This window comes from Somniosus microcephalus, chromosome 5 (genome assembly GCF_052327205.1).
Source record: "Somniosus microcephalus isolate GS21.2 chromosome 5, FLI_Smic_1.0, whole genome shotgun sequence".
Lineage (NCBI taxonomy): Eukaryota > Metazoa > Chordata > Chondrichthyes > Squaliformes > Somniosidae > Somniosus > Somniosus microcephalus.
Window position 1 is genome coordinate 24,895,546 of NC_140991.1, and position 21,967 is coordinate 24,917,512.

A 21,967-nucleotide genomic window follows, 5' to 3' on the forward strand; every position below is an offset into this window, starting at 1 on the left:
GGGGAAACATTGAGAGAGACCAAGATGGAAACATCGAGAAAGACTGAGGGGGCACTTTATTTATTTAATTTTATTAATTTAATTAATTAATTAAATTTATTTAATTATAAGTTGTGAGTTCCTCACGATGCTCTCCCAGTGCGGCCACCCTGTAACCAGAGATTATTCTAGAAGCCTGGGTAGAAATATCAATGTAATTACTGTAGAAATTACTTTTTTTACATTATTGCTTGTTCATTTTATGTGCTGTCTTTTTATGTCTTTTATTTATTTTACGTCTGCTTTATTTATATTTAAAGTGTGTATGCGTGTATATGTCGGTATGTGTTTTATTGTGATGGCGCCGATGAAGATGGCTGCCGTCCTTGCGAGCTCCGTGCGTACCAGGCAGCTCAGTGTTCTTGCTGCTTGGTGCTCTCGGCTCGTCAAGAAAAAAGCATTTCACTGACTAGATTACACTTCTTGTATTTAGTTATGTGACCATTGAAAATTGAAATTGAAGCGGGCCAGAATTTTTTGGAGGGCCCAGGAGAAGTAATCCTGATCCTTCTGGGCCCACACAAAAAAAAAATGAAAAGCTTCCCGGGGTGTTTTTTGAGCAGCCAACAGTGGGCCACTAGTTAGGCAGCTCAGCGCCTGGTACAAATGGGCAGAGCGTAAACAGCATATGCTGCATCCATTTATATGGCAGAAAAGAGAATGAAAAATGGAGCGAGAACAAGAAGAGAGACAAGCGGAAGAGGAGAGAGAGGAGCAGCAGCACTAAGGTGATAAAGCCAGTTAAGAGAGATATCCTCTGACTTAGAACAACAACTTGCATTTATATAAACATCGTCCTGTTCTATCCACTATCTATATATTATTAAAAGTCTTGTGTTCAATTCCTGTCCACAACCCATATTTCCTGCTTTCATTCCTTGTGACAGCATTTCCAAGTCAATTTTGCTAGGTCAGCAAGCATGGGAGTTACAAGCTTTTCCCATTAGGTGGCACTGTGGAGCAAGTTTCTGAGATTTTTTTCCAACCACATGGCTATCTAGTATATTAAAAAAAACTTGCATTCCTCAACTGACTTAGGGTAATATTAAAAGTACTAGGACACTCGCATCCTATTAAATATTGTGGGACATGATCTTGGTGTCGACATGATCTTGGTGTCATGTTTGGTATTCTTTGAGATTCTATTACAAAGCATTTACATCACAAAAACAGGCCATTCGGCTCAAGAGGTCCATGCCGGTGTTTATGCTCCACACGAGCCTCCTCCCACCCTTCCTCATCTAACCCCATCAATATATCCTATTCCTTTCTCGTGCTTATATTGCTTCCCCTTAAATGCATCTATGCTATTCGCCTCAACCACTCCCTGTGGTAGCAAGTTCCACATTCTCACCACTCTCTGGGGTAAAGAAGTTTCTCCTGAATTCCCTATTGGATTTATTAGTGACTATCTTATATTTATGGCCCCTAGGTCTGGTCTCGCCACAAGTGAAAACATCATCTCTACGTCTACCCTATCAAACCCTTTCATAATCTTAGACTTCCATCAGGTCACCCCTCAGTCTTCTCTTTTCCAGAGAAAAGAGCCCCAGCCTGTTCAATCTTTCCTGATGGGCATAACCTCTCAGTTCTGGTATCATTCTAGTAAATCTTTTTTTGCACCATCTCCAGTGCCTCGATATCCTTTTTTATAATATGGAGACCAGAACTGTTCACTGCTCCCAAGTGTGGACTAACCAAGGTTCGATACAAGTTTAACATAACTTCTCTGCTTTTCAATTATATTGCTCTAGAAAGGAACCCCAGTGCTTTGTTTGCTTTTTTTTAATGGCCTTATTAACCTGCGCCACTACATTTAGTGATTTGTGTATCTGTACCCACATATCCCTCTGTTCCTCTTCCCCATTTAAACACTTAGGCCTAGAAATTGGGTTGGGGCGCCAAAGTCGCCTGAGTGCAGGATTTAGCGCAGCGTTCGAGGCTTTAGCGATCGTCAGATATTCAGTTTCATTGCCCCTAGAGGGAGACGGGGCGAGGCTCGAGCCGCTCCGCGTCCCTCTTAGGGCGCTGAAACTGAATATCGCAGCGCAACGTGCCGCAGCGCCACACACTGCGGCACGGCATGCTGCGGTACTGCAGGCCTTCCTCCTATTGTTAAGGGGGAGGGGCCTGCAACAGCGCGATCCCCGCTCGCGAGTGCTGGCAAACGAGCCCGGCACCAAGGAGAAGTGCCGGGCTCTCGGGAAACAGCCGGCAATGCCGCGGGGTGGGGTGGTGGGGGGGGGGGTCAGGAGGCCAGGGACGGAGGTGCTGGCAGGCGGCCGCCGAAAAAGGCGGCCATCCTGCACCTCCACCTTAACATGCGCCGCTGCCGGCACAGCAAGGCCCCGTGAACCGGGCGCGGGTAGCGAACGGCGCAACTGCGGCGTTCGCTACCAAATATCGCGAATGGGGCGCTGCGCACACTGATGACGTCATCGGTGGCGGCGCAGCGCAAATGGCTAACGCCACCATTAGCACCCCTGCTGAATATCGCGGGAGGCGCAGCCAGTGGTGCTACAGCCACTGACTGCCTCTTTAGGCGCTAACAGGTGGCGCTACTCACCCAATTTTTCCCCCTTTCTAAGGAGTATGTGGCCGCCTCATTCTTCCTACCAAAATGTACACGCCCATTCAGCAAGTTTTTAATGTCTTCCTGCATTTTGTCGCAGTCCTCCTGTGTATTAACTACACCCCCCAATTTGGTGTATTATCTTGATTGAGTAAATATTAGTTGTCTGAATATAAGGACGTACACTTCTATTGATGAGTCAGAAGGTAATTAATCTTATCAAATATGAAGACACCGTACTACTATGTAGTGAGCAGGGTGAGCGTAATTGAAACTTCGCATTACTGGTATAGTATTAGCAACTATTTGGGTAACTAATATGGATCACGGAATGTGTCATCAACTGCCAGAATATTTTTTTCAGGGGAAATAAATTAAATTCTATTTGATTATTCGGAATTGCAGCGCTCATAATTTGACAGAATTAATTTACTATCTTCCTTTAGCGATGCCTGTGCTTTTCAAACGAGAACTTCAGAATGAGGAAGCTGAAGAGGATAGTACTGCTACTCTACACTGTGAAGTTACTAAACTTGATGCCTCAGTGGAATGGAGGAAGGGATCAGTAGTACTTCACTCAAGTGGCAAGTACAAACTGAAGCAAGAAGGTTCAAGTACTAAGTTGCTTATTCACAACCTGAAGCTAGAAGATGCTGGTGAATATACCTGTGATTCTGGAGATCAGCAGACCACTGCTTCGTTAAAAGTGAAGGGTAGGGAAAGAAAAATTAAATCATTATTGATTTTCATCAAGTGTGTTTCTCATGGAGCTGATCATTATTACCATCTTCTCTTCAAAATATCACATCCACAATTTCCTTTATTCTACGTATATATGTAGTGACATTAATATGAAAAATGTATCTATTGTTAAAAATATTGGACTAGAAATTGCAGTCGGAGGCGTACCTCCAAAGTACACCTCTGACCCACGAAACAATTACGAAAGTGCCTCCTGGTGCCCAGGCTGCGAAAAGTTGCGGTCTCTGGCCTCGAGGTGGAGGGTAGGGTAATGACCCACGTTCACAGGGAACGCAGGCGGTTCGGAAACATACCTGGGACTACATGATCTGCAATCAATAAGCAGAATTCCACTTCAATCATTTACGAAGGGAATCCTCTAATGATATGCAATGGAATCCCCAAATCCAATAATTATACAATGTACAGAATTGGAATTTTATTCATAATTACCTTCATTGCACCAACCTCAATTTTTTTAATTTTTTGATAATTTTATACATCATTAAAACTGTAATCTGGACCAATATTTGCATAAACTAATTTACTACAGTGTATGTGCAGAATTTAGGATATGAAAATGTTTAATTTAAGCCTTAGATATCCCCTTACGCTGATGCAAGCAGGCCCTGCGCTGTGTACACTGAGAGTACGCCATCGCAGACACCGCAGTTTCAGCGCCATTATGTTTGTGAGGATGTGTGTCTGTGATATTGTTGCAGAGTCCCTTCAACTAATCAGTTTGTTGAACCAGAGACCACTGTCACTTCAATCAATCACTTGATTGTGACCTGCTGGACACAACACGGCAGCAGATCAGCTGTTTCTGCCAGCAGGTTTTCCAGCGTAGAAGGATAACAGCCACTGTGGCTTTCCATTTTTATATCGTTCACCTCCATTTCAAAGCAAAACATACAGCAATTCAGCATGAGTTTAAACTCTCATCTGAAATGCCCCTCAGGATTGCAGTAAAGTGTCAACCTAGATTATATGCCTAACTCCTGGAATTAGTCTTAAACATACAACTTTCAGACTCGGAGGCAAGAGTGCTATCTAATTGACGTTTTTTTTTCCCACTTGCCTTATCTCTGTGTTGTGGGCGTGTGAGTGTGACACTAGTAAAAGAGTAATAAGGATGATAGTACTGCAGAACTTCAACCTCGCATGATTGGTGCATTAGATTACAAGTTAGCTTGATCGGACTTGTGTGTGGTTATTCAGGCATTACAATTCTCCTTGAGTAAACTATGTGTTCATAAATTGAATTACTGTTTCCCTTAGCTCTGCCTGTGCTTTTCAAGCAAGAGCTTCAGAACACAGAAGCTGAAGAGAATGGTTCTGCCATTCTGCGCTGTGAGGTTACTAAACCTGATGTTCCAGTGGAATGGAGGAAGGGACCTGTGGTACTTTACCCAAGTGACAAGTATGGCATGATGCAAAAAGGTTCCTGCATCGAATTGCTTATTCGCAAAATAAAACCTGAAGATGGAGGGGAGTATACCTGTGATTCTGGAGATCAGCAGACCACTGCCTCCTTGAAAGTGAAGGGTAGGGCAGCCATCATTACTGATCATAATTGAATCCTTGTGAATTTTCATCATATAAGGTGTCTTGTGAATCTCAATTTGTCATCCTGACATTCACTATTGTATTAGCCTTATAGACAGATAGAAGGATTGTTTCTCCAGTGTTGAATGTTAGATCATCACTTCCACCTCACTGCAAAATCCAGCACTTTTTGATCATTATGAATTGTAACTTTTATATGAATCATCAATTCATTCCAGGATAAGCATTAACTTTCTCTTTCTCTTAAGACCGATGCAAGGTACTTACTGAATACCCCTGCCATGTTTTGATCATCGTCTACAAATTTGACAATCCTTCTTTTACTGCCATACTTGTAAAATACTTTAGTGATTTGAATTTTTTTCTCATACTCTCTTATCTTTCCTTATTCCGCTCAAGCTCTTTTCTTATTTTCCCATATTCTCCTTTGTTTTTTTTAAATTATTATCCTTAAAGACCTTATAAGCCTCTTCTTCATTTTAATTGGTGTCTAACCTCTTTATTTATTCCTGGTATCCTATGACTACTAGTAGTTTCCATTTTTAATGGAATATACTTATTCTGTAGCTTTACAATCTTTTTTTAAACACCCCATTATTACTCTGCAATCCTGTGTACCAATTTCCCCTTCCACCTCACCTCAGCACCAGAAATATTTCTTACTTTGCATGTCATTAGGAGCTGATAAGCAATTAAGTTATTCATCTTACTTCCACTTGCAGTTCCTGCTCATCAACATGACAGGTGAGGGCTATTGTACAAGAAGGGTTTAGCTTTTAATAGCCGCAAGATTATCTGTGCTCCAAAGCTGATCTGTGAACCAATGGGGGCGATTTTGCCAGCCCTGGGGAGGCGGGTTTAGAGGCGGGATTGCTGGGAAAATGGCAGAAACTGGGAGCGGGTATCGAACCTGCCCCAACCCGCCTCCGTGCCATCTTCCCGGGAGGCTGGGACCCATCTCCTCGAGGTGGGAAGGGGATTACAGCCACTTAACTGCCTGTTAACAGGTAGTTAACAGGCAGTTAAGAGGATTATCCCCATTTTTCCAACAGAGGCGCAGGCTTCCCGATGTCGGGGAAACCCCGCCAGGGTCAGCAAGGCGAGCAGTGGGTCTGCGGGGGTGAGAGGGGTCCAAAAGTGAGCTGTGGAGGTGAGTGATGGGTGCAAGTGTGGAGAGGTAAGTATGTGAGGTGAGTGAAAAGTGTTAGAAAAAGTTACCTTACCTTTGTTTCTTGCTGCAGGCTTCAATCGTTGGGGATCCCAAGGCTCCGGCATCTCCACAGCAGAGATGACAGAATGGCTGCTGCATTCTCCGATGCAACAGCCATCTGCTTTCTGCTCAGAAAATAGGTTTGTTGAGTCTTACAAGAACTCACCAAACAACAGAGAATGTCAGTGTTTGACAGATGAAACGTCATACGCTGACGTTCTCTGTCACCGGCACCGGCTTTCCCTTAATTGGCCTGCTAAGCCCGCTGGGCAATCAAGGGAAAATAGCGTGGGTTGGCCACAAGTCGATGGAGGCGGAACTAAAACCCGACAAGCAGCAGTCCCGCCTCCAATGCGCCCCCATTGGCAAAATCATCCCCATAGAATCAGTACAGCACAGAAGGAGGCCATTCGGCCCATCGAGTCTGTGCCAGCTCTTTCGAAGAGAAATCCAGTCAGTCCCCACTCCCCCTCTCTTTCCCCATATCCCTGCAATTTTTTCTCCTTCAAGTATTTATCCAATTCCTTTTTGAAGGTTACTATTGAATTTGTATCCACCACCCTAACGGGCAGTGCATTCCAAATCCTAACCACTCGCTGTGTAAAAAAGTTTTTCCTCATGTCGCCTCTGGTTCTTTTGCCAATCACCTTGAATCTGTGCCCTTGGTTATCGACCCTTCAGCCATTGGAAACAGTTTCTCTTTATTTACTCTATCTAAACCCTTCATGATTTTAAACACTTCTATCAAATCTCCTCTTAGCCTTCTCTGCTCTGAGAACAACCCCAGCTTCTCTAGTCTATCCATGTAACTGTAGTCCCTCATCCCTGGAACCATTCTAGTAAATCTGCTCTGTACCCTCTCCAAAAGTCTCTTCACGTCCTTCCTAAAGTGTGTAGTATGAGGTATTAGTTGTTAACACTATACAGTAGGCTTTTGATCTTTATTTTGAACTGTACTGAACATGTGAGGAGTAATGTATTTAGTCTGTGATTGCTGTGCACGATATAGACACACCAAAGTCTGTAAGTTACTGTTGCTAATAGTAGTGAACAAGTACACCTCCTCTGTCTGCTGTTTTGACAATGGGTAATAACAGAGGGAATGCCATACAAGTGTATTATCCATTCATCCACTTCTATTGCCAGCTGTAATTTCTAGCCTGAAGTAACAAGAGTTTGGACCAGTTATTTTTGTAATATAAAATTATGATTAATAACATTTGTCATATTTGGTTTGGACTGTTGTATGCAAGTTGTTATATATACTCGAGTACTGGCTGGACTAGGCATGTTGATTTATATGCAAGAATATTTGGGTAGTCTAATTCAGTTGATCTGTTTTGAGGATGTCAGAAGCTACAAGAAAAACATCTAGTTGATTTATGAATATAGGCAGTACCACATGATTGAATTGTTACGTTGGTTACACTCAGTTATTTGTTGGCATATTTATAGTTGGATAAGAAACTAATTACCTTTGCAAGACAGTCCTTTATATTTCAATTATTGTGTATAAATATTAATCTTCAATCCAGGTTGATATAATATTTTGTAGAATACCAATTTTATGTTATTTGGAAATGAATGGAATTGCATTTTGTTATTCAGTGGTTCCTGAACTCTCTGTCAAGCTTGGATCTTGACTGAACAACATCATCAGCTGATTTAATTCCTATCTCCCTTAGCCCTGCCTGTGCTTTTCAAACAAGAACTTGAGAACACAGAAGCTGAAGAGGATGGTATGGCCACTCTGTGCTGTGAGGTTACCAAACCTGATGCCCCAGTGGAATGGAGGAAGGGCACTGTGGTACTTCAGTCAAGTGATAAGTATGAAATGAAGCATGAAGGTTCCTGCATTCAGTTGCTTATTCACAACCTAAAATCAGAAGATCAAGGAGAATATACCTGTGATTCTGGGGACCAGCAGACTATTGCATTTCTAAAAGTGAATGGTAGGAACCACTTTCATATATTATTTAAATCGAGGAGAAAATGTATGTCACAGTTCTGTGTCTTGAATAATTTAATTTTGTGCGAACTAGTTTGAGATATGTTACTTGTGAGTCTTATTTGTCTTAGTCAGTCATGTCACACCCTCCGTACAACTTTTCATCTGTTGTCTTTATGTATTATGTTAATTATGGTGATTCAGCAAACCAAAGCATATTGCAGGTGAGTTCCCTATTGTTTACAAGATTGGTAATAATCGGATGCCTGGAAATAACTGGTACATTTTTCATAACCTTCATCCACAACAGACAATGGTAATCAGCTTTTGACAGGTTAGTGAACCTGTTGGTAAATACCAATTTAAGCTCATTAACTGGGAAAATAATCCAATTAAAGCAGATTACACTGGAATTTCAAAGTACCTAAAAGGCCTGAAAATCTGTTGGCAATAACTACAGCTCAGAAGTGGTCCTGATGGGATGAAGTACATAAGAACATAAGAAATAGGAGCAGGAGTAGGCCAATCGGCCCCTCGAGCCTGCTCCGCCATTCAATAAGATCATGGCTGATCTGATCCTAACTGCCAATCTACTATCACAGAACCATCTCCTGAATCTAACAGAATTAGACACACGAAATAGGAGCAGGATCAGGCTACACGGCCCCTGGGCCCGCCCCGCTACCCACAGGGCCATGTCTGATCCGAACCTAGACTCATGTCCAAATTCCTGCCCGCTCCCCGTAACCCTTAATTCCCTTTACTTCTAGAAAACTGTCTATTTCTGTTTTAAATGTATGCAATGATGTAGCTTCTACAGCTTTTTGGGGCAGCATATTCCATGGACCTACCACCCTCTGAGTGAAGTAGTTCCTCCTCATCTCAGTTCTAAAAGAGCAGCCCCTTATTCTAAGACTATGCCCCCTAGTTCTAGTTTCACCCATCATCGGGAACATCCTCCCCGCATCCACCCAATCCAACCCCTTCACAATCTTATATGTTTCAATAAGATCGCCTCTCATTCTTCTGAACTCCAGTGAGTAGAGTCCCAATCTACTCAACCTCTCCTCATATGTCCATCCCCTCATCCCCGGGATTAACCGAGTGAACCTTCTTTGTACTGACTCGAGAGCAAGTATGTCTTTTCTTAAGTATGGACACCAAAACTGTATGCAGTATTCCAGGTGCGGTCTCACCAATACCTTGTACAACTGAAGCAATACCTCCCTATTTTTATATTCTATCCCCCTAGCAATGAAAGCCAACATTCCATTGGCCTTCTTAATCACTTGCTGCACCTGCATACTAACCTTTTGAGTTTCGTGCACCAGGACCCCCAGATCCCTTTGTACTTCAGTACTTTCCAGTTTCTTGCCATTAAGATAATAACTTGCTCTACGATTTTTCCTGCCAAAGTGCATAACCTCACACTTTCCAGTATTGTATTCCATCTGCCAAATCTCTGCCCACTTATTAGCCTGTCTATGTCCCCTTGCAGGTTTTTTATGTCCTCCTCACTCACTACTTTCCCTCCCATCTTAGTATCATCTGCAAACTTTGATATGTTACACTCGGTCCCCTCCTCCAAATCGTTAATATAGATTGTAAAGAGTTGGGGACCCAGCACTGACCCCTGCGGAACACCACTAGTTACTGACTGCCAGTCTGAGAATGAACCATTTATCCCAACTCTCTGCCTTCTGTTAGATAGCCAATCCTCTATCCATGCCAGAATATTACCCCCAATCCCGTGATTTTTTATCTTAAGCAATAATCTTTTGTGTGGCACCTTGTCAAATGCCTTTTGGAAGTCTAAATACACTACGTCCACTGGCTCCCCTTTATCCACCCTATATGTTACTTCCTCAAAGAACTCCAGCAAATTTGTCAAACATGACTTCCCCTTCACAAAACCATGCTGACTTTGTCCTATTAAATTATGATTATCCAAATGTCCTGTTACTGTCTCCTTAATAATGGACTCCAAAATTTTACCTACCACAGATGTTAGGCTAACCGGTCTATAGTTTCCAGCCTTCTGTCTACTGCCCTTTTTAAATAAGGGTGTTACATTAGCAGTTTTCCAGTCTGCCGGGACCCTTGCTGAGTCCAGGGAGTTTTGGAAAATTATTACCAATGCATCCACAATCCCTACCGCCACTTCCTTCAAGACCCTAGGATGTAAGCCATCAGGTCCAGGTGATTTATCCGCCTTGAGTCCCATTATTTTACCGAGTACCACTTCCTTAGTGATTTTGATCGTGTTTAGCTCCTCCCCCCCTATAGCCCCCTGTTTGTCCAGTGTTGGGATATTCTTAGTGTCCTCTACTGTAAAGACTGATACAAAATATTCATTCAGTGTTTTGGCCATCTCCATATTTCCCACCATTAATTTCCCGGTCTCATCCTCTAAGGGACCAACATTTACTTTAGCCACCCTTTTTCTTTTTATATAACTATAAAAACTCTTATTATCTGTTTTTATATTTTTTGCTAATTTACTTTCATAATCTATCTTCCCTTTCTTAATCAATCTTTTTGTTATTTTTTGCTGTCTTTTAAAGTTTTCCCAATCCTCTATCCTCCCACTAGATTTGGCTACCTTATATGCCCTTGTTTTTAGTCGAATACTATCCTTAATTTATTTACTTAGCCACAGATGGCTGTCTTTTCTTTTACACCCTCAAGAAACCCATCCCTAATACACTCAATGAACTCATCCTCAAGGCAGCCCTGCCCAATTTGATTTGTCCAATTAATATGATAGTTAAAATCCCCCATAATTATAGATGTTCCCTTACTACAAGCCTCAACTATTTCCTGATTGATACTCCGTCCAACAGAGTTGCAACTGTTCGGAGGCCTATAGACTACGCCCACTAGTGTTTTTTTCCCCTTATTATTCCTTACCTCCACCCAAACTGTTTCATTATCCTGATCTTTTGACCCAATATCATTTCTCTGTATTACAGTGATTCCTTCCTTTATTAACATAGCCACCCCACCTCCCCTTCCTTCCTGCCTGTCCTTCCTGATCGTTAAATAACCTGGTATGTTTAATTCCCAGGCATTGTCACCCTGCAGCCATGTTTCTGTAATGGCCACAAGATCATACCCATATGTAGTTATTTGTGCCATTAACTCGTCTATTTTGTTACGAATGCTACGTGCATTCAGATAGAGAACTTTCAAATATGTTTTGTGACACTTAGTTCCTGCTTTTGCCCTTTTTATAACTTTACCTTTTACTCCATACCTTCTGTCCCTTCCTGACACGCTCTGGTTTTTAATTTCCCCACTGCTACCTAAGTCTATGACCTTCTCTGTTGTCATTTTTATTATTTGCCAAATGCAGCAATTGCACACCAACCAAGCATTTTGCGCGGTTACTGATTGCCATCATCCTTTCGGACAAGGAATGATACAAATGGGAAGTGATTCTCATGCAAAAACAGTATCCCAGATAGAAGGTTTACTGGTACAGTGCCTTACCTTGGATTAACATAGCATCAGTGTTAGAGGATCTATTGAAGCTCGACACCATCCAGGACAAAGCAGCCCACTTGATTGGCACCCCATCCACCACCTTAAACATTCACTCCCTCCACCACCGGCGCACCGTGGCTACAGTGTGTACCATCTACAAGATGCACTGCAGAAACTCACCAAGGCTTCTTCGGCAGCACCTCCCAAACCCGCGACCTCTTCCACCTAGAAGGACAAGGGCAGCAGGCGCATGGGAACACCACCACCTCCAAGTTCCCCTCCAAGTCACACACCATCCTGACTTGGATGTATATCACCGTTCCTTCATTGTCACTGGGTCAAAATCCTGGAACTCCCTCCCTAACAGCACTGTGGGAATACCTTCACCACACGGACTGCAGCGGTTCAAGAAGGTGGCTCACCACCACCTTCTCAAGGGCAATTAGGGATGGGCAATAAATGCTGGCATTGCCAGCGATGCCCACATCTCATGAACAAATAAAAAAAAACAATTATTGCACTTTACCAAATGCCAGCAGAAGAATTAAGAATCTCCTCCATGTCTAGAAATGTCCTGTCGGTGGCTGTAAAGGCCACACCTGCCTTGGATTATTTTTGCAACAGATTCCTTCCAATCGCATTGGGGAGATATCTACAGTATTCGCTAGTGAATATTGTCTAGCTGAATTCGAAACAGGAGAGGTACACTGTTCCAAATGGTTTGGAGGCTCATCCATTTCCTTAGAGTTATGAGTCAACAATTAAAATGGCAGCAACAGTTTAATACCCTTGATAGCTTTTACATTAAATTTGTTTGTTGGATGTACTCACTTGAAGATAAGGAGATCACAGTCAATCCAATGGCCTGCATCAACCAGAAAGAAGACTTCCATTCGTCAGTGTCCAGGTGGTCTGTGATACACAAAGGAGGAATTTATATGTTCCTGGAATCAACATGATGTTTTTGTCCTCACCCAGTCAATTGGCTGTAGCATTTCACTCTGATATTCAGCTACAAGTTTCTCTGTCATTGAGTAGGCCTATATTATGTTGAAACTTCTTTGTATTTCTATGTTCATTGAGTGGGAGGTAAATAGATTTCCATTGGCTAAGTTGGCTCCAAGGTGACAGACCTGGTGATGGGAAATTGGAACGAATTTGATCCTCTTCGACAGACTTGATAATCCAACATCTGAACCATGCAGATCAGCAATGCTCCAGAATGCTGTTGCTAATTGACCAGCAGCTTGGCTCATTGATGGAACCTGAAGTGGTAGACCTGTCACTGAAGGTTAGGATTGTTTTCACTCAGCTCGAGATAACCCTGCAAATTAATGCTGTAAAAGGCAAGAGGATCATAGCGAGTACAGGGCCTTGGTGAGACCACATCTTGAGTATTGTGTGCAGTTTTGGTCGCCTTATCTGAGGAAGGATGTTCTTGCCATGGAAGGAGTTCAGCGAAGATTCACCAGGCTGATACCTGGGATGGCAGGAATGACGTATGAGGAGAGATTGGGTCGATTGGGCTTATACTCGCTGGAGTTTAGAAGAATGAGAGGGGATCTCATTGAAACTTATAAAATTCTGACAGGACTGGACAGACTAGATGCAGGAAGGATGTTCCTGATGGTCGGGGAGTCCAGAACCAGGGGTCACAGTCTAAGGATAAGGGGTAGGCCATTTAGGACAGAAATGAGGAAGAATTTCTTCACCCAGAGAGTGGTGAACCTGTGGAATTCTCTACCACAGAAGGCAGTCGAGGCCAATTCATTAAATATATTCAAGAAGGAGTTGGATATATTTCTTAAGGCTAAAGGGATCAAGGGATATGGGGAGAAGGCAGGGACAGGGTACTGAATTTGGATGATCAGCCATGATCGCATTGAATGGCGGAGCAGGCTCGAGCGGCCGAATGGCCTACTCCTGCTCCTATCTTCTATGTTTCTATAGCAACAGGAATCTTGCCATTTCTCTGAGCTGGTAAGCCCCACAGTTTTAAATGGTTAAACTCCAGCCGTCCTGTACACTCTTGGCGGTCACTAAACCTTAGCTTTTGCTAATCTGAGGCCAGATTCTACAGCCTTAAGCAAAGCAGTGTGTGCTTCGATGTAGAGAGAATGTGCGCTCCATATCAGAAGACAAAATGTCTATTAATGTTATACTGTAACTGATGAAGTCATCATGAGAGCAGTATGGTGTGATGCTATCCATATTAGTCCAGTATAATTGTAACTTTTTTGTTAAATATTCAGATTATATGATGCAAGCAACTTTTAAATATCAATGGTACCTTAACATTCAACTATCAAGTTTAAACTTGTGAGTTGAAGTTCTTTCAGTTGTCCACTGTAATTTGAGTGGAAGATTTGTGGAAACCCCAGAGAAATTACTCTGGGGTTTCCGTGGAACTTCTGCCAAAGTTAGATCAGATAATCGGGCTAGCTATTTTACACCACAAAATATTTGAGATAATGTAACTGTTGGTACAAAAGTATACTAAATTATCGGTGCATAGTACGATGCTCAAGGATTTGTTTTTTCTTCTCCTTTTTCCACCAATTTTTCTTCCTTTCTCTGTTGCATTCTGAATGCATTGACTCTTTGGAGCTATGTTATGGTGCCTTACCCAAGAGGTCATTTGTGATAGCGGCAGTTAGGCCCTGAAATTCCTGGGGTCCACTTAGTTGGGGCAAGTGTGGCTAGGTGGAGCCCCATTCATCCTAGCCACAAGCTGGAGATGGGAATTGTTGTGTCTGTACCTTTCTACCTAGACACAATTAGAACTCAGAACTCAGAGATTCAAACATGAAGTGCTTTATTCAAAAAAGGAAGGAAGGTTCTGGAGAGTCCGAACAAAGAGAACTAAAACTTAACCAAGAGAACAACCCCAACCATTTATCTGCTGTGACAGCGCCACCGCAGGTGGGAGGAGAACACACACTACATAACAGGAATGGGTTCAATGGCGTACTAGCATGGATGCTTGAGTGGAGCTTGCCAAGAGTTGGAGTTGCCCAAGGCAAGAAGATCCGCCCATAGCTCCCCCAACCAGATTTAACGAGTTACAGTAAATGGGACGGATTCCTGGCAGAACCGGGTTCTGCCCCAAATTCCAGTCCCCAGGCTGAAATCAGGTTTTCCGCCTTCTCTGGCCCCAGAATTTTGAGGCTTTAGTATCAGGCGTATTTTACCCAGCATCTACATACATGGCCCAAACGCACACGCACACTGCCTCTTGGGGCATGACTGGCGACACCAACATGCCGGTTGCGTCCTGATGATGCAAGACAATAGTTTCACGTGATCCTCTCGCTCATCAATTTTGGGGCTACAGTTTGCGTTTGTCACTAGGTTCATGCTCGAAGTCTGGTGCAAGCCACTCTCTGGGTCAGTGTCTCTAAAACAGAATATTTATATCATTCAAGAGTTTCTAGAATTTCTATAAATTCAGAATTTTGGGTCAGGAGCTCAGAATTTATTTTAAAACAGGCTTTGGTTAAAGTAAAACCATGAAGTTCATTTAAAACAAGTGCTGGGAGGAAGCAGAATAAAGGTAAGTGAATTTTCTTTATATTTGTAAAATAGTAAAAATGAATACAATAAAAAAATAAAGTATTAATACTGCATACCAATCAGAAAAAGAAAAACAAAACTTAAATTTTAAAAAGACAGAAGAGGAGAGAGTACAAGTTTAAAAAAAAAGGCAATAAGCTGAGTCAAGGTAAAGTTTCATTTTATTTATGCTACGTAAAATTTTGTTTTAAGTATTTAATTTATTTGTTTAGGGTTAGTATTCCAATAAAAATATTTTTGATCATTGAGTAGCTTATTACTGTAATGTTAGTGGTGGTCATTGTGTCAGTGTCACAGTGTACGAGCTGCAAGCAAACAAAACCAGGTAGCTGAATTTACTGGAATTCGGAGCATCAGTTCTTAGTTCTGCACCCGTTAACTGTAAACACATTCTATTTAGTTTAAATTCATATTTTGTTACTGTATTTTTCTACTGCCCTAGATTATTCCTTGCTAAAGGAAAGGTTTCTCCGTATCCTCTGTCTACTTTTCACCACAGTGGGTCAATCTGCTTACAACTCTATTTTGTGCAAAGTTAAAAATGTTATGTGGAACTTGGGCTACATTTACATTTTAAAGTAAACTCCCAACAAACCTTCTGTTTCAAGTGTATTGAAATGCTGGTTACTGCAAGAATTGTAGTCTTCAGTTATAAAGTTCTGAGGCAAGCACATGAGCATTCTTTTTTGCCTGATTACTTTTGTTTTGGGCTGCTCCATATTCTGTCCAGAAAGTACCACATGTGCTTCTAACTAGAAATAGCCATTAATAAGGTTATTATCATGCAAGTTAGTAGTATACTGTATTTTTCTCCAACTATTTTGTTGGTCAAGAATGATACTTGAGGTAGTAGTGGAGACAACAACCCTGAAATCATTCAAGAGGTAGTTGGATTCTGCAACGGTGGGACCATAGGTTTCTATGAAAGGATGAACTAGCTGGGTCAAATGGCTTCCCGTGTCTCTAATTATCTTTGTGATTTTTTTATGACACCTCATTCTCCGATATATATTTCTGATTCCTGATTTTTATGTCCTAATGTGGCTGTGCATTTGTCATCTTAAATCATCCAGTTTTACCTGTGTTCTTCAAACAAGAGCTTCAGAGTAAAGAAGCTGAAGCGAATGGTACTGTTGCACTTGGCTGCGAGCTTACTAAGCCTGATGTTCCAGTTGAATGGAGACAGGGATTTGCAGTCCTTGTTCCTGGAGACAAGTATGAAATGGTGCAGAAAGGTTCTACTGTTGAGTTATTAATCCACAGCCTGAAGGTTGAAGACACCGGAGATTACACTTGTTTTTGTGGTGATCAGCAGACCTCTGCCTTTCTGAGAGTTAATGGTAGGCAGGATGTACTTCACAGGTTTAGCTTCAACCATCATCATATTATCATTGCCTCATCTTTTAATCTGTGACTCATCATTCATTAAATATCTTCCTTCTTGGCTACATGACTTTTTAAAAATAAAAAATACTTTGTTTCCTGCTTCTATATTGGTGAAAATTGAGCGAGTTCTTCAGCTGTTTTGGAATTAATTCTGTTTGCTTCATATATCTTCTATCTAAAGCCACAAATATCTCTATATATATATATATAAAAGGATACTTCTGTCTGTCATTCCGTCTGTCTGTCTGTCTTGAATAAACTCGAAAGTTATAGAGCGTACCTACACGTGCGTTACATCGAAAGAAAGCTGACGATTCCAGAACCGTCATAAGCGTATTTACTTTTCGGTCGGACTAAAATTGTTCGTGCGTTATGCAAAAAACCTTCAAAATTAAACTCATTATCTGCTAATAGCATTGATTGACTGACGTCAACGTCGACCAATCCTGTGCCGTCACGATTGACCAATCCTACAGTTCAGTCACCTGATGTTTGGCCAATCACTGCGTCTGTGGGTGGGACTAATGCTTTTCAACTCAGGCATCGGGCAGCCATTGCTTCACTACTTCCAGCTCAAAATCTGCTAATCCAGCTTCTAAAAAGTTAGTATCTCTTTTAAAAATAACATCACATTTACCAAAAATGTTTTATAAGTACTTTCACTTTCATCTTTGAAGCTATTAAAAGGTAGAAATGTTGCCCGGCAGCAGATTCACAAAGGGACACAGAGACAGGCCCCAAAGCCTGGGACTCGATTTAAAACGTTGCCCGGCAGCAGATTCACACAGGGACAGACAGACAGGCCCCAAAGCCTGGGACTCGATTTAAACCGCCCGGCCCAAAACAGCCCTGGCAACGCCGGGGCCCCCCCAGCTTCTTAATATATATTTTAAATCTTAATTTGTTTGAATTTTCATATTTGAGTCTTTTCATGTATCTTTTCACCAGAAAGATAACAGCTTAAGTGAAGACATGGAATTCATTCGTGCTTGTTTTGCTTTCCATTCTCTCTCTCTCCTGCTTCAAATAGTTGCAAACTACACATATTCATTCTTGAGGCGTGTGTATTTTAGTGTTCCTGTGCCTTGATTTGTGGATTTTCTTGTATGGCTGCAATAGAATGAAACAGACACAGATACTGGGTATAACTTCCACACAGTGTAATTAGAAATTAATGTTTAATTATTTAGTGTGAAACACTATAGAGATTGAAAACGTGTGCCTTAAAGAGAGTGTTTCACCATTGGGACCTGTTTTAAATTAAAACAAATAGAAACATTTATGATTAACTTATTTTTGTTTTCTAAAGTAATTATAAGTGCACATCGATGCAAAAGTGACAGTATAACTCGGGAGCGAGGTTAGCGATCTGACTCAGAGTACACCGATACTGGGTTCTAGAAGACAATCTCCAAAGGGTAGTTTCATATTGGTTTGATTTTTACATTAGGTGTAAAGTAACTTCTGCCTAGCATTTTGCAAGTGCCCCAGCAGGCCACTGGAACTCCGGGGAATTTTAATAATATACCTTAGGAGAAAACAGGCAGCCAAGTCCCTTCTATCCTATCACTAAAATTAGAGTGGAGCTCTACCCACATGTCCAAGAACATTTTATGACTCTGGTCTGCCTTCCCGAGGAATGCACTCGGCGGATATCATTCTGAAATGGTATCTGATCTGTGGTATAACAAGGCAGCTATAGAAAAATCAACACTTAAAATAATTTAACACAAACAAAACTTGGTGCTGTATTAAGAGTTCTTACATAATCATAACCGGCTCATGAAAGGTATATGAAGGATTTTTCATTAATATTTTTAAACCCTGATTTTTTTTTTAATAATTCATTTTAAATACTTCATATTGCTACCTTTTACGTGTACTCAAATCCTAGTAATTTTTTCTTTTAGTTTATTTTGGACAGCCTATAATGAGAGGAATCCTATTATTACATTTTTGGAGTAACTCTGTGATCCTGCACTCCAGGGAGCAACATTGTAGCCCTGATTCTCCAGGCTGTACGCCATGTGAGTGCAACTCCCCATTGGGAGTGTGGGGTTCACCCTTCTAGTGGAACAGGAGGGTATATTCCAAAGGAGTGATAATAATGTAACCAGAATGTATTTTGTTTCCAATGAAAAAACTTGTAAATAAGGGTACTGTGAAGAGGCGATTAATTAGTAGTCTGATAAGTTTGTAAATTAATATTTCTCAGCTTTACCCGTGCTTTTCAAACAAGAGCTTCAGAATGCGGAAGCAGAAGAGGGTGGCACAGCCAAACTGCGCTGCGAGCTTACGAAACCCGATGCTACAGTGGAGTGGCGAAAGGGATCAGTGGTACTTCTGCCATGTGGAAAATATGAAATGAAGCAACAAGGTTCCATCGTGGAATTGTTCCTCCGTGATGTGGAACCAGAAGATGCTGGTGAATACACGTGTGATTCTGGGGATAAACAAACCACTGCTTATCTAAAAGTGAAAGGTAAAGTTTCATATTGGAATTCAACTGCTTCCATGTTTTGATTCTGCTTTTGGAAGTTATCATCATCATCCAGGCTTCGTAGTTAATTGCATCAATCATTTTTGTACCTCACATCTTCCATTTTCTTCTTTTTCTACATCAATGGACTTTATCTCCTTTTTGATGAATGATATTTTTGTTTACTGTTACATTGGTTGGAATTGACTTTTTATTGGGTGTGGGAAAGTGAGAGTGAGAGTGGGTATTGGAATATAGCCATCTGTGCCATCAGGAGTTTGGGTTGGTGAGTTGACTTGGCTTGACCAAGATAAATACATTGAACTAGGAGCAGAGATGGAGCAATGGAGATATGATTACTGGAAGATATGATTGCCATAATGGAAACCTGACACACCCCACAAGATGGGAGTCATTTCAATATGCAGAGATAAAGTTTGCTGATCGAGCTGAAAGGGAGGTGATAGAGGTTTATATGTTCAAGATTACTTGAAAGTTAACAAAGCTGAAGTGATACCGCAAGAAGGCAAATCACGAAAGAGTCTGTCTGAAGCTAACAAGCAAGTAGAGGATAGGATTACATTACAGCCCCAGGACAGTCACAAGAATATGACAACATTTAAACAACAACTTTTCTTTATGATATATGTACAACCAGTGGCACAAAGCTTATTTTTAATATTTTAGCAGTTCTTCATTTAAACAAAACCATTCAGCTGTGAATAACCTGAAGAATCTCTTGGAAGGTATTGCCCATATTATTATTTGTCGTTGTACACAAAATGGATGTGTTGCAATCAATTTCTTTAGAATTTGATATTCTGATACTTCCTATAAATGTCTTTCTAAATTATGTAGCCTTACCTGTGCTGTTCAAACAAGAGCTGCAAAATGAGGAAGCTGAAGAGGGTAACGTGGCCACACTGCATTGTGAACTAACTAAGCCTGGTGCCCCGGTAGAATGGAGAAAGGGATCTGTAATACTTCGTCCCAGTGACAAGTATGAAATTAAACAAGCTGGTGCCATTGTTGAGTTATTAATCCACAACGTGAATACGGAAGATACCGGGGAATACACCTGTGATTCTGGGGACCAACAAACTGATGCTTCCGTGAAAGTTAATGGTAGGAGAAAAGTTACTATTCAGTAGAGAATTGCTATAAATTGTGATCCTTGCTAATTGAAAACTAATATGCCTCAACATTTGTCGACTGTTGCTCTTCTTCACTCTTCAACAACTGCATTCTTTTCATCACAGGTTTTTCGTGCTGAAACGATTTTTATTTAACCTGTTTCTGCTAATTTCATGTGATTGTATTGAGGAATAGTCATTAGAAATAGAAAATAAAGCAGCCATTTGAGTGTGATCCTGTACTGCTGTAAATAAATTAGTTGTGTTCTTCAGTCTTATCCATATTTTAAAATTTTATTTTACTTTATAACATTTTATATCATGCTACACTAGACTGTCATTATAGTTTATGTTTTCATTATAAACCATTAACAAACAAATCCTTCATTCTATTTGCAGTTAGATTTCATCTTTGCGCTGTTGTACTTTCATGAAATTTGCTATCAGCAGTGAATATATTAGCACATTTGTATCAAATTGCTCTGTACTATTTTAATGCATTTTAACCCATCGTTAAAGTAAATTGATTGAGGAATGCATTAAAATAGCACAGAGAGGAATTTAATATGAACATTGGTGCCTACATCAATCTGGCATTGCTAAGATGTTAGTTCGCTAAGATGGATCTTAGAAATGAAATATAAAATCTCCAGGCATCTTTCTTGAATTATGAGAACCAGATATCACTATTGTCGGACTGAAAAATGTGACTGTATTTGAAGATGAAGGTGCTCTTTTAAGTGTAAAGTTACACATGCAGTGGAAACTAGAATAAGCTACTCTTTAGAACAGCTCACTTAATCAAATTACAGTTAAAATGGAAAGATTAATTTGCTATTCAGGAAAGTTGTACAGGAAGACTCTGGTACCGTGGCCTTCAGATTTGGACTGCATGTTTCATCAGAAGAGCTGACTGTAAAGGGTAACATACCTACTGAACCATTTGAAGACCTAGAGGGATGGAAATTGATTATGGTCCGTTTATGGGTCCATAACTAGCGGCGCGCCACCCAGCTGGCCTGAGGCTGGCCCAAAATTTGTCCTCTTTCCCCCCCCCCCCCCCCCCCCCCGTTGGCAATTTATTGTGTGTACTGCCGGCGCCTGACGTGCCTCCACAGGCAGCTTGTGCATTTCAAGAGGACAGCTTAGGCCACAGTGGCGACTGAAGAATCCTGTGGGGAGCAGGCCCAGCGCCTGCCCCACTCATCGGAAACAAATTTACCAGAGGGATCCTTAAACAGGCATTAGGCCTCACAATAACGTATGCAAGGTGCTTAATACCTTAGGTGGCCACCCATGGCACCTAAAAATGGGCCTGACAAGTATAGCAGTGGCCCGAACGCGCTTGCAGATTGAGTGCAGGCCGTCCCACTGCTAAATTTGCATTCTTTGTGACTAGCTTAAGTAATGCACACATTTGTCTGCAGTTGCATCATGATTATTTGAAAGTGAGAATGACTGTTTTTCTTTCCTGTTGACATTCCTTGCAAATGATGGGTTGAAATTTCCAAAAATCTTATAAAATGGATTTATTTGGCTATATTTCAGCTGCACCGGTAATCTTGAAAAAAGAACTGCAGAGCATAGAAGTGGAGGAGTACGGCACAGCAACCCTGCATTGTGAACTCTCAAAATCTAATGTGCCAGTTACGTGGAGGAAAGGATCACTGTTGATCTCTCCGAATGAGAAGTACGAAATTAAACAGGAAGGTCCTGTACAAATATTGCAGATTCATGACTTGAAATCAGACGACGCAGGAGAGTATACCTGTACTTTTGGGGATCATCAAACTACAGCTTCCGTAACTGTGAAAGGTAGGTTAATAGATTA

At 41.3% G+C, this 21,967-nt stretch overlaps 1 protein-coding gene across 3 annotated transcripts in view; it reads left to right on the forward strand.

Annotated features, from left to right (window-relative positions):
• Positions 1-21,967, forward strand: part of obscnb (obscurin, cytoskeletal calmodulin and titin-interacting RhoGEF b) — a 656,492-nt gene that overhangs the window by 305,644 nt on the left and 328,881 nt on the right. For all 3 annotated transcript variants that reach the window (XM_085987453.1, XM_085987451.1, XM_085987452.1), the window contains 6 exons: positions 3,058-3,324; positions 4,634-4,900; positions 7,817-8,083; positions 18,740-19,006; positions 19,862-20,128; positions 21,685-21,951. In XM_085987453.1, the coding sequence (XP_085843579.1) occupies positions 3,058-3,324; positions 4,634-4,900; positions 7,817-8,083; positions 18,740-19,006; positions 19,862-20,128; positions 21,685-21,951 (1,602 nt within the window). The remainder of the gene's footprint in view (positions 1-3,057; positions 3,325-4,633; positions 4,901-7,816; positions 8,084-18,739; positions 19,007-19,861; positions 20,129-21,684; positions 21,952-21,967) is intronic.